Here is a 14203-nt window from a genome sequence, read left to right on the forward strand (position 1 = left end):
AGAGAAAATTAGAACGCTAATAATCCATTAATTTGTAATACGCATCGCTCAATTCTGGATTTATGCATATCGTTAATATAATAGAGAAAGAACCGTAGTTAATTTTTTTTATACGTAATTGATTACTATATAATGCGAATATTATACTGGGTGCTTCCGAAGAAGCGCTCGGGGTTAGGTTTTGGTATAGTGCACGTAACATATGCTATACCAAAATCTAACCCCGAGCGCTTCTTCGGAAGCACCCAGTATAATATTCGCATTATATAGTAATCAATTACGTATAAAAAAAATTAATTACGGTTTTTTCTCTATTATATGTTCTATTCTCTATGTTACGTGCACTATATACCAAAACCTAACCCCGAGCGCCTCTTCGGAAGCACCCACTATTTACTGCTGACCGTAAATTTAGTTACTTTATTGGAGTTTATTAAGTTCTCAGCCGCATAGATTGTTACGTTTAACTCCACGATAAAAATGACGCTCTTACGCGATAGTCTCTTTTATTACGAGTACTAAACTGTAACGACCCTTGCAAAATAAAAGAATGAACAGTCGTAAAGGAAGCGCACGTATGTACATACGTATACGGATAAGAGGCAGCACTTTCGGATAAGATTATCGTTATATCTAAATCTAAATTAAGTAGAACTGAGAGTACCCTCCAGAAATATTTCCGCCTGTTTTCGAGTAAATCGCGCAGTCTGCCTTAGAATTTTATGTATGTACACTTGGCAAGGTTTGTTTAAACAACTGACTGCCATGACTGCGTTTGTTTTACCTCACTCGGTTTCATTCTTTTTGAACAGTTATTTTTTCTTTTACATTCTGTTGCACACCAGACGTAATTCCTACGTAAAAGGACGTAATTCAGACGCAATTCCGCCGATAACGATGTGTCCGAAAAGCGACGTACACGCAAATAAAACTCAGGCGTTTCGAGGCAAGTGAAACCCGAGTGCGCGTAACCCATTTATCTCACACCCTAATTTAATTGGTGCATTACGGAACATTATGCGTATACAATGTTTGCCTATGATGCGGCGGTTACAGTTATTGGTTTATGCACCTCTTGCAGCTCTAATGATATTTTACGATAATGAATTTAAAATGCTAGTCGAGCATATATCGGCATATATGGAGAATACGCTTACGTTCTTTGATCAAATATTACAGAAGAACCTGTTAATAACATATCTCTCTCTGCAAAAGTAAGAATTTGTATATATAATAATGAACATTTTATTTATACTATGTCAGCTTACTTGTTTTTCTCCACGAACTTATATTTCAAGTGTCCACGTTCTTTTCCACGTTTTCTAATTGTCTATTTTTCGTATTTACTAAGATATCTGTTATATCGTATTCTTTTTTTAATGCTCCAACACTCATATAAATACGTGTTCTCTGTGTAATTCAACGCGAAATTTCGTCTTTTTTATCGCAGAGTTATAGTCACATAATACGTTGATTTTGTTTTTTTCTGTGGTATAAATACAAAAGTGTCATTGATCTGTGCGAGATAAGATAGTGTTGAATTTACGGCCTCAGATCATAGCTACATTGCGCTTTTAATGTTGTCGCTGGTGACCGTCCAAGTGAAATATCGTCTTGTAAAATATGAATCTGGCTTAGTTCCATCGCCGACGCTATACCGTACCCTATGTCCGGAGATAAAAAATAATTACAAAGTTTCTAACATCTAAAAAAAAACCAATGTTGTTTACACTTTGGCAAAATGACGCATACTGAAAACTAAAGCCACATGATGGCAGCTTTGACATGAAGGTATCAACAATATGGCCCGATGCGATATAGTACTAACGCCATCTCTTGAAAATCCTTTAAAATTAATGCACACTCCCAATATTTGACAAGATTCTGCGCGACTTATGCGCGTTGCCGCTTAATTATGCACGAGTTTTGTCGATGAGATATTAATTTGCGAACAGCTTGCAAGAACCATTTTTCACATTATGCTATACCTATGATATATTGCATATAGGAACGCGGAATGTGAGAGAGATTTTTCTTGGAAGTACTTTCGGTATCTTTTTCAAGAATTCGCATTTAAAATTTCATTTGTTTTTGTGTATAAGCGCCGATGATTCAACGTATCGTGTCGCGTATTTAGAAACAGCACGTACTTAATTAATAATGTGAAGATTAAATGCGTTTCTTGTTTTATACTTCTTCCTTGTAGTTTTAAACACTAATACTCCGCCAAGTGATAATTCGCGGTAAATAGTTATGTCACCGGCAAAAACACATCTTTAGCATTAATTGTTATTTTATTTACAAAAAAGATTACGTCTACGACACGTCTATAATTTTATCAATCTATTACTCAGTATTATAGATATGTTAACTGCTATAGTTATATCTATTATATTACAAATTAATTATATTACAAATAGGCATAATCTCTATACACCGCGGAAAAAAATGATGTTGTATCAACAGCATCAGTGTTATTGAGATAAAATTTATTGATACAACATCAATATTAATGTACAAAAAACATCAGATAATTGTTTCAATAATTTAAATATTTGGTCCAATAATATATCCAATTGAATTAACTACCAGCATATGCAAATAACATATGCTTGTGGCAGCCCGTGATGTCGACGTTTAATTGAAGTAACTTTATTTTTTTTCCGTGTATTACTACTATCTTTATATTACGTGATCAATTAATTAATTATATAATTCTAATTCAGATGCGTATAATAAATAAACTGAGAAATTAAATTATTCTTACAGTTTAATACACGTGCAAAAATAATATACAATGAGTAAAAGTGATTAAATATCTTTATATATTCGTCAGATGCTCTTCATCAATCCATATAGCTGGTTTTTGCTTTGTGATTAAATAATTTAGCTTTGCTCAGACGAAGTAAAAATATTGCATTGTGATTGCAATTTAGATCATTATTTGTCACATCGGCATTACTAGGCATCGACGTCGACGCACCATGAAACTTCTTATTAATAAATGCAAAAATGTGCAACTAGTTTTCTAGAGATCGATCAGTAGGAGAATTCGATAAATGTATTCGAGCCGACTCAACTTTTCCGTTCAGTTTTTGTGTCCATTTCTTCTTGAATCTGCTGCAACGACTTGCCCTTAGTCTCAGGCATGCAAAAATAAGTGTACGGTACGGCGGTTACCAGTAGCAAAGCGTACCCATAGAACAAGTACTTTTCCGTGAGCAAATTGTTTAAAATCTGATATGTCGACGTGGAGATGAAAGAGGATATCGCACCGACGATGCTGGCGAAACAGCTGGCTACGCATTTAACATGCGGCGGAAAGATCTCACCTAATACCGTGTTGGGTATCGAGATGATGCCGATGTATAGGGATATCTGGAAGAGCAACACCGAGAAAATCGGTAGAGGTTGAAGTCTGGCGGGGTCGTAGCCTGCGTCGAGAAGCTGATATTGTGTACTCAGGCACATTAGCGAGATCGAGACGGCCAAGCTGGAGAATATCATCAGAATTCGCCTGCCAAACTTATCGATCAGGAACATGGAGAGCGTAGCTCCGACGATTCCCGTAGCCGTGACGATAATTACGATCACCGACGGCTCGATGACGGTCACTTTGGCGTTTCGCAGGATGATCTCCATGTAAAACAACACGTTGTTTAGGCCGCACATCTGAAGATATATGAAGAGCAGGGACACGAGTATTTGCGCTTTCCATATATATGGAATTTTGTATTCCTTCATAACGTCCACGAAGGGCAGACTTTTGTTCTTTTCGAGAAAGAGCGTCAGCGCTTGCAGCTCCGCTTCCACATCGCAATCACGGTGATACCAGAGTATCGAGGCTCGCGCTTTAGCCTCGTTTTTTATTTTGACGAAATGATGCGGCGATTCCGGCAACCAAATGAAGATGATTATCAGTACGAAGCAGAGCGCGAAGCATATGGCAGCGCTCGTCGCCATCTTTAAATACGCGCCCATTATGCTCATCATTAGGTTGCCTATTGATAATCCGCTTACAGCTGCAAAGAAAGAGTTAATTCTTGTTAAAATATTTGTATATAATTTTATATAAAATTATATTACACTTATATATTATCGTTATTATTATGTTTATCGCGATTGTATATACGCGCTTTAACTTTTTACAATTTTTTGCTTTTTCTTTCTATTATAGTTTATCTTATCAGTTTCACAAATCAGAAAGAATTATTATATAGGTGCAAATTAAAAATTGCATCTCTACTATATATAAAGACGAAAAATTTACATAACATTATATTATATGGTTAGTCACTATGTGTGTGTTTAACAAAAAAAATTGTTGGATATACTAATTTTAATTGTGCAGATTATTTTACTGTAACAGGAAAACATATTTACTAGAGATATTTTGCTATTTTGCTTTGGCAATAAATTAAATTTGCTTTAGCATTTGTATTATGAATTTTACACGATACATTTACTCGGCAAAATTTTTCAATAATACAAATTTTGCTATAATATCAAATATAATAGTGGAGTTTGATTGTTTTCATATCGAGTATACGATATCGCGGTGATGACAGTTTTGCCGCGATAACAAAATCTCTTCTTTTTTTATATATATATATATATATACATATATGTAGTTATTCCACATTATCATGAAGGCTATCTAATATCTTAATATCTGCTATCAAAACTTGGATTGGAAATTTTGGATGGAATATTTTGTACAATAATGTAATCATTTGAAAATTAAGTGAATGGAATCATTGACCGGTTATCAGTTCAAAATAATTCGATATCAAGCACTCTTCATGTTTTTAGAATTGTACTCTGTATTTATCCGTGAAGATTTACGCACACACACACACACACACGCACACGAAACACGAGTACTGAACTACTGAAGCGCGTACCTAAGACGACCAGAGCTCCGCGAATGGCAGGGTCCGCGATCTCGCCTAGATAAAGCGAGAAGCAGCTGTACATTTTTCCCATACTGATGCCAGCTAGTAACCTGGCTGCGTATAGGTATTCCACTCGATTGGCTAGAAATATAAGGAGCCAGCAGAGAGTTATTGGCAAACTCGTCACAAAGATCGTTGTTTTAGTGCCGAGATAGTTGACAGCAACAGAACCAGAAATGGCGCCAATTAGCCTGCCTAGGTTCAATAGAGAAACTACCCAGGAAGCCTCGTCCATTGTCATGGGTATGTGAGATTCGGGTGAGGTCAGATATGCGATGTATGGTGAACTCCAAACCGATATCAGGCCCATTTGTAACTGCAGAAGATTGACTGAAAATGGGAAAATTATTAGCCGTTGTTTAAAATTACTTTAATTTCAATGGATTATTATTTTCTTTACATATATGAATTCAAGTAGTCTTTAACTAACTATGAATATATTTTAAAAATTATATATTGGGTGTACAACTTAATTCGGTCCGTTTTTTTGCTTGAAAAATGCATTTATTGTGAAAGAACGGTACGTATACGGTTTTATTCAAAGTATTGTTTATTGCTAGCCACTACTTTTTCCCATCTTTCTGGCAGTATATGGATACCGCGTCGAAAGAACGTTTCATCCTTTGAGGCTTCCACAAATTGACCCAATTTTTGATATCTTCATATGATGTGAAGTGCTGCTCAGACAGGCCGTGCGCCATCGATCGAAATAAATGGTAATCAGAGGGAGCAATGTCTGGTGAATACAGCGGGTGGGGTAGGACTTCCCATTTCAACGTTTTCAATATGTTTTGATGGGCTTTGAGACATGGGGTCGAGCATTGTCATGCTGCAAAATCACTTTATCGTGTCTATCGTTGTTGAAATGGCTTGTTGAGTCACTCCCAATGATCCTGCCAATTCTTCTTGCGTTTGACACGAGTCTTGATCAAGTAATGTCTTCAATTCTGCATCTTCGGAAACCTTCTCTCTTCCACCGCCTTGCCGGTCTTCGACGTCAAAATCATCGTTCTTAAAGCGTTGAAACCACTCTCGGCACGTTCTTTCACTAATTGCGGCCTCACCATACGTATTTGAGAGCATTCGATGAGCCTCAGCCACATATTTCTTCATATTGAAGCAGAAAATTAAAACCTTCCGCGAATGACGAGAATTTGGCTCGTAAGCTGACATATTCAATCGAGAATAACTTTATGATGCAGACACAAATCGACTAATATTTCGATGGCGTTATGTTTACTAATGCCTAAGTTTATTGTATGACGTCTACGATCTATTTATTTCGACCACCACTTACTGCTATACAGTCATTTTTTGAAAACGGACCGAACTAAGTTGTACACCCAATAAAATATTTCGATTAATATATTTAATTAATATATTTTATTGACATATATATATATATATATATATATAGATATAATATTAATATATTAATATAAGGGACGCATACCTCCGATACCAGCGATCCATTGACACCATTGTATTTTCTTAATTTTTTCTTTTTCTCTCATATCCATTGTGATCTTCCTGTAGACTGCTTACGACTGTAGATTGCTGATTGTGAGTCTTCTTGGGATATACTATGCTCTACTGAATCGTAAAAGCCATTTCATCCACGTCATTGAGATAAATAATGTAAATATTTTGTAATAAGCTATTAATGTGTAATCTCCAGAAGTGATTTCTTATCATTCATCATTCAAGTTATCTACATATATTTTTTACTTAAATTTATAATATGATTATTAGATTAATAATATAATTGATAAATTATATTATTGTTTTATTAATATATACAACAGTACATGCATTTCTAATCAGATTAAGCGGATATTACATTTTTATTCATTCCTGCATAAGTTTTAATAATTATTACATAACATTTATTTTTTTAACTTAAAATTTAGCTTACATTACTTTTTTGTAGTTGTTTTCGTTTTTTTTAGCTTGTTACGCGTAATATATATCGTATATATTTACATATATTTACATATCTCCATTACTCTAGATAAGAGAGATGCAATGCACAATAGCGGAATATTTCTATGTGAGAAAGAATATATATATTGTGTTATCGAATCAATTAGTACCAATGTCGTTAAAATCACTCACACAATTATTAAATCGTAATACTTATTAAATCGTCGAAGTGCACGATTTCCGCAGTGACAATAATTAATAGAAATTTGACATTGAACTACGCAAGATATTATATTTTCATTAATGTTTGCGCAAGTTGTTAAATAGAAGTATATAACATTTCAAACTTTTTTCTTTTTATATTGCATATTAATTATATTATATTGATATATAAAAGTACACCCGTAAAAATTATCTTATATTATTATACAAAATATTAAACAAATAACTTTAGTCGCATATCCTAAAGATTAATTAATGTTTGAAAATATCCGAACACAAGAGTACCAAAATTGCAATAGTTTCAGTATAATGAGTTGTCAAAGTTAAATATTGACACAGTCGGGTATTTACGTATTCAGAACCAGTTATGCGTATATTTAGACGTAGTAGTCACTTTATTAATGTTTACAATGCGGCTAATCATTTTTCAATTGGCTATATTTTCAGTTTTTTTTGTTTAAATTATATTAATAAATGAAAACATATATTATTATAAATTAAAATACAATATAAACTTTTAATCTTTATCGATATTCATCTCGTGAGAGTTTATAAGGAGGTTTATTAGAACTTTGAAATATGATTTTACTTACAATTAGAAATATATGATTGTAAACAGGAAAATGTATGTAGGTAAAAGAATATGTGTATATGAAAACGAATAATCTTACGTATCTATATTATTGTGCCAGTAAGTCAATCATTTTACATGAGTTTTTAATTACATTTAAATTTTTTGAATTTTTTTAAAGCTACCTTATTAAACATATTGCTTGTCAATGATGTTATTAAAAAATGTTAAATTATTTTAATTGTATATTCTGATATTTAATTATAGAATCGAATATCCTAATACGAAAATAATGTTGCTTTAGCTTCTGTATTACGAACGATTAAAGTAGTAATTAGCTCATTAGCGAATAAAATTCACGTATTCAGGTTCATAATTTTGTATGTACCAGGCGTACACATTGGCAGCAATCATTCTATTCATCTTTAGAATTCAACTGATATTGATCTGTGTTACGCAACTGATTTCATTTTTAGCTTACTATATACAGATACTACGTGTAAACTGTATGCAATCTTTATAAATTAATACGAAATTTAAATTTTCAATTTGTATGTATACCTTGATATCATATTCATAAAAAATTTACATACAGAAAAATAATCATTCTACAGCCAAGAAAAGCACTTACTTATTTTATTTTACTTCTTTAAAATAAGTTTTCTTTCAATCAAGAATATTTTCTTACTAGTAGTTTTCAAATATCTTGACACAAGTCAAGAATATTATTTTAAGTAAATGTAATTCTTACAATGACTTTATGGTAGATTTACGGATATACAAGCATATCATTTACTTAATCCGCAAATATATTATAAAGTCATTGCAAGAATTACATTTACTCAAAAAAATATTCTTGACTTGTGTCAAGATATTTGAAAACTATTAGTAAGAAAATATTCTTGGCTGAAAAAAAATTTATTTAAAAGAAGTAAAATAAAATAAGTAAAGTGCTTTTCTTGGCTGTAGAACAATTATTTTTCTGTGTGTAAGACTCTGAAATCTGACTTGATATCTTGCGTATGCTGTAAATAGAGACGTACAACAGCGAAATATTTGTGCAAGAAAAGATGAATAAAACGCTGCATATCATATGGCTGTCAAAATATGCTATTAAGTTATAGCCACATAGACAAGATGCCACGTAGATGCTTAGTAGATATTATACTTTTATTGATTTTTGCATACGTTTTTAGATAGCACATATTATTAATTATTCTTTTTTGTAGTAAATTTTGCGACGCAACTTGATTTTTTTTGCTGTCCCAGTTTATTTTTTATGCGTAGATATTATGTAAGCTTGTAATTTATAATAATAGTATTAAAAATTAAAATAAAATTATAAATTGTTTGTACTTATTTTGATTATGTTTATAAAAAGTTTAAGTTTCTTCATTGAAATGTGATATTTAACTTGCAGGTATCATTCAGACAAGATATGTGAAATACGACACAGCAAAATATCTTCAAGAAGAAAATAAACAAAATGATGCATAATCGTATTGTCAAACTAATTAGTATTAAATTTTATTCTAACAAATATAATTACTCGCACAGTTATCAATCCTTAGCTTTTATCGATCTTTTATCAATGTTTAGGTATTATCGAACCTTCAGTAGTTATAAAACACGATTACCACAATGCCAGCTATTTAGAACATAAGTAAATAAAGTATAGTATTCTGAGACAGAGTCAAACGTACCGTTTGAAAAACTGAATAATATAAAAAAATTTGATAAAAATTTTTGTTATTCTACTTGCACACATTTTTAAAGGAAATATGTAATGTCGAAATTATTAAATTTTTCTCTTTTTTTCGACGTTTATTGATTTTTCTAGTTATATTCTGTACACGAGGAAAAGCATGTATTTTGATTAGTAATTGTGTAAGTAATTTTATTTGTTGTAGAGAGTTTGATCCCTGTATCTTTTTGAAGAATAAAGAAAAAATTTCTTGTCTTTGTTTGTCCGGTTGCATGATATAAATAGCTGTTATCGCACTAATCAAATATTATGATAGTTTGACAAGTTTAACGAGTAAATAACTGTTTGAGAAATTTCATTTATTAATGATAACTCTATTGAATGCTTTGACGATATCGATATAATTTCTTTTTTTTTGCATAGATCTTTTGCTATTGCTTATTCCATTTTTTTTTCTAAAAATTTATATGCATATAAAGAAGAATTGGATTTCAAAGTCTTAAACTTTTTATAAAAAATGAAGAAATATGTATATACGCCAGGTAGCAGAATGACGTCTAAAGACGCCTTATTGACGTTATTGGCGTATTATTGACGTTTAAAGACGTCATTAAGACATTATTAATGCATTATTTACTCTGCTACCTGATGAGCGAGTACAAATTGAAAATTAAAATTTTGTTTTAATTTATAATTATTTATAAATTACATAATTTTTGTTTACCATAAGCTAAAAAACGAAATTAGCTAAGTTAATTAATGAAAATTAATAACTGATGGATTATGCGTATGAATACTTAATGAAAGGATACGATTGTGTCTCGCATCAGATGCAACTAAGGCGGAATGTATCTTACACGACCCGTTTAATAAAATATATTTTAAATTGGACTAAAAAGCGCGAACACAAATACAAATGAATGAATTTGCTTTAATTAATACGGATAGTGTTGTGAGTATAAACGAGAAATAAATATCGATGAATATGTTTCATTTTTTGTCGGTTGTATGAAAAAAATAATGTTCATTCTTGACCGTTTATTTTCCCTAGAACTTTCTAGACCCATCTTGGGAACATTGGATCTCGATCTATACGTAGACAGATCGAGTTTCTAAAAACTATAAATTACACATGTAATTCTACGCAACACAAATTTTAATTGCTTATAAATCTTATAATTTTGAAATCTGAATTATTGCGATTACGATACTTTTATATTAAGATCTTCGACTTAAATTTTAACTTCCAGACTATATGTGCTATCAAAATAATGTATTTAAATATTTTTTTTATTATATACGAGAATTTTTATTCGAAAATACTTTTTTATATTAATTTCGACAAAATAGATAATTTTTGTTTAGTTTTTTCTATCGCATACTTGAATGGATTTATAATATTTTGAAAATTATAATATTTATTTAAAATATCAAATAATTTCTTATTTATCCTCTATTTATTATAATTAATTTTATATATATATAAATACATACTTTCGAAATATTTTGTTATATGTAATTTTATTGCATTTATTTTATTTATTCGATTTTTTTTTATTTATGTGTGTGTTGTATTCCTTCCTGACATTTTTGCAATATGTTATCAGTTTTCTTGTATTTACTTAAAAAAGTTTTAATAAAATAATTTTTCTTAAATTTAAGATAACGCATTAAATAGTTTTTTTAAGTTTGTTCCGTAAAAAATTTGTGTTAAAATATATATTAAATCAAAACTTTTTATAATTATAAATGAGATATTAATTAACGATCATTTTTAACATTTAAGTACAAGAAAAAAAGTTAAAAGAATGCTTATAATTTAACGATTAAAATACACATGTGTTATTAAGTAGCTTTTATTATTTTAGTACATTTATGTGCTTTATATTAGTACGTGTTCTATCCGTAGTCAAGCAAACGCGTTAACATATTGAAGTTTTAACCTTCTGCTCCAATGAATGAAGCTCTATTTAGAGAGCTCTATCTATTAGAAAAATAAATAACGTAAAATTTTTATAAACTATTTTGCATGTATACATTGCATTCTAATATTAACAGTAATTTTAATACGAAATTATATGATATTGGAATGCTATATTATAAACTAAGACATTTATAACAAGAAGAAGGATGCTTCGTAATGAAAGTAAATGCTTTTAGGTAATTAATACGACGAGATTGCTATTAGTCTATTAATATTACTGAAATTGAACTTACGGATATGTAAAAGATAACACAAACTCGACGTAAAAAGGAACAGTCGATGCCAAGCACGTAAGACGTCGTAAGACAAATTGAGTAAAGCAATATGCGTTTAGCTTACAGTTCTTGCACACGCGTCAGAATGAATGTGACAACGCGACTCGCGTGATAAAAAGTAATGCGGTAGCCAATCAGTCCTCCACGTTTTTAAAATAATAGATAGGTAATATTTGAGAGACAATTGGCTACCGTGTCATCTCTTATCGCGAAGATCTTAAAATTCCTCGATATAATCATTTTATAAGCTATGGAAATATAACCTAAAGAAAAAAAAGGAAACTTGATATACCGTGAATAATGGGAACTAATAGAAAACAAAATAATTAGAAATAATAAATTAAGTATAAATTAAGTAAGAACCAAAAATATTATAAATAATAAAAGAAAGAGTTATTGATTTCCGATATTGATTCTTGATTGACAGATTATCTAAACTTAAATAATAATTGACAAAATTACATTGGATTGGACAAAAGAAGTTCTTCTCACTTTTTTTCAATTGATGGCATATGGAACAAATTTTTCGGAAATACATTTTTTCTTGGTGTTTCTCTTTTCTTTAAAAACACTGGAAATATCCATAATATTTATGGTATATACACTTACGTGTTTTAATGAAATATATATTTATAAATTATTTAACATGCGAACTTTATACATTAAATTAACTGAGAATTGTATGACATACGATTATTTAACACGAAATTATTGAAATATTAGTGCATTATTTAAAATACATTGAACAAGACCCGTCACTGTAATCGAGAGAAACACTGGAATCTTTGTGTTTCCTCACATTACATGAATTACTTAAATAATGATTAGGTATACCTACTGTTTTTAGATGGAAAAAAAACGTTCGCTCTTATGAGACAGGATTAGTCATGGCTCGCTGAATAACAAAGTTGATAGTCGGATGAAACTTTGAATATCTATTTTGTGAACCACGTGTACAAATAAAAAGATTGTATCCATCTTTTAGTGTCATTGCGTCATATGTAATAATGCGGCGATTGCGATTGCCAATTGACTTCTGTCCAACTGACTTCGTGACCAATACTGATGACAATAAACGATACCAATATCAGTATTGGTCACGAAGTCAGTTGGACATCGCTTTACTTGGCGCAACTGACCGATGAAAATCCGCCGTTCACGAGAATTCGCGTAACATACGAAAAAGGATCACTACGGCACAATATTTTGTGGTACATCACAGCAAATCAATGCGAATTCAGTCTACTTAAGTTCCGTCAGTTTGTACAAAATATATATATGAGATACGTGAGAATATAATCAATTTTGTATTGAAGTGTAAACTTGTATTGGATTAAATTTCATGAATTAACTAACCTGTTACAGTTGCGAACCACTGCGGCCATAGTCGAGGTAGACCTTTAAATATTTTTGCCATTTTTTTAACTCACCATATGTTACACACACACATATGTATCTGATACAACTGGAAAGATAAGAAACATAGTTATCGCGTTGTTTTATGTGTTTGCAACTAGTTTCATTTTTAGGTTGATATTCCGTTTGTCAAATGATAGATTTTTCGAACCTTCTAATTGGTTATCGGCGGAAGAAGGTTGAGAGTCCAGAAATTCTCTATCCGACAGCATATCAGTACATTCGATAGACGTGTCACACAAAAATATTAGACATATATAATTGTGTGCAATATACGCGAATTTAAGAAATTACCAGGGACACGCAACATTTAGAATAAGTCTCGAAAATTTTCGAAAATTTGTTCGGTCATTGAGGCATGTCTGATATTGAGGAAGTTACGGTTATTTCTAGCTTGAATTGTTATTTTATCGGGCACATCGGCAATTGTTCATACCATATGTTCACACATATCGGCAATTGTTTATTTCATTTGGGATACAGCGTGTATGTTTTTCATTTGGTGGCAAACATCATTTTTCGACAATGGGATACGTCAACTTTAGTTTTTTTTTATGTACACACTGCGCATCTGTTAAAGGTGGCGAACCTGATCTTTTTCTCCTCGTGTATATTCTACTCTATGTTACGCCATCTCTTGATCTTTATGTTCTTTATGTTCAACCAAGATGTCGTTGTTCGGTCGTAAGAGAAACGACACGATATTATAATAAAAGTTTATTTTGTGTCAATCCTGCTTTCAATCAATTTCATCCAACATATACGTTGTTTACGTTGAGACATTGACCCGTATACACAGCGTTGCAAAAGTGCATTTGACTCGCGCCATACGCCTAAGACCATATGAGCTTGCGAGACAGAGTAACTCTACATTGTTTTTCCACATCTCACTCTATCAATCCGTCCCTTCATTTCCAGAAAATTATAAAAATCCTGGAGAGTTTGGACGCAACACCTATATAGAACGTCATTTTTCCACAGCATAATCGCTAACAGATTTTTCTAAAATCTTATCATAAAAATAAGCAATTTCAGTTTTAGCGAAATGTAAAGTTTTGAAAATGTTATGGTGTCGAACAAAGAGAATACTCAGACATATATTGTGATATTTTTAACAGCTTGCAAGAAATCTATCAGGTTTTATTACGGTAC

At 31.3% G+C, this 14203-nt stretch overlaps 2 protein-coding genes across 4 annotated transcripts in view; one reads left to right on the forward strand and one right to left on the reverse strand.

Moving 5' to 3' along the window:
- The window catches only part of LOC143900337 (uncharacterized), a 148349-nt gene that overhangs the window by 38553 nt on the left and 95593 nt on the right, over window positions 1-14203 (forward strand). The window lies entirely within an intron of this gene.
- LOC143900333 (facilitated trehalose transporter Tret1-like) lies at window positions 2753-13113 on the reverse strand. Of its 3 annotated transcripts, none has more exons than XM_077411560.1 (4): window positions 12992-13113; window positions 6409-6548; window positions 4905-5285; window positions 2753-4022 (listed from the first exon to the last, which is right to left on the reverse strand). In XM_077411560.1, exons 2-4 carry the CDS (start codon window positions 6473-6475, stop codon window positions 3076-3078), a joined length of 1395 nt encoding a protein of 464 aa, XP_077267686.1. In that variant the 5' UTR covers window positions 6476-6548; window positions 12992-13113; the 3' UTR covers window positions 2753-3075. The 3 variants fall into 3 exon arrangements, with proteins under 3 accessions (XP_077267686.1, XP_077267685.1, XP_077267684.1); XM_077411559.1 differs by lacking the exon at window positions 12992-13113 and adding an exon at window positions 11594-11895 and having other exon boundaries at window positions 6409-6545; XM_077411558.1 differs by lacking the exon at window positions 12992-13113 and adding an exon at window positions 11594-11894.

Source organism: Temnothorax americanus, unplaced genomic scaffold (assembly GCF_048541705.1).
Source record: "Temnothorax americanus isolate GAGA-0224 unplaced genomic scaffold, ASM4854170v1 Scaffold3, whole genome shotgun sequence".
Classification (NCBI taxonomy): Eukaryota; Metazoa; Arthropoda; class Insecta; order Hymenoptera; family Formicidae; genus Temnothorax; species Temnothorax americanus.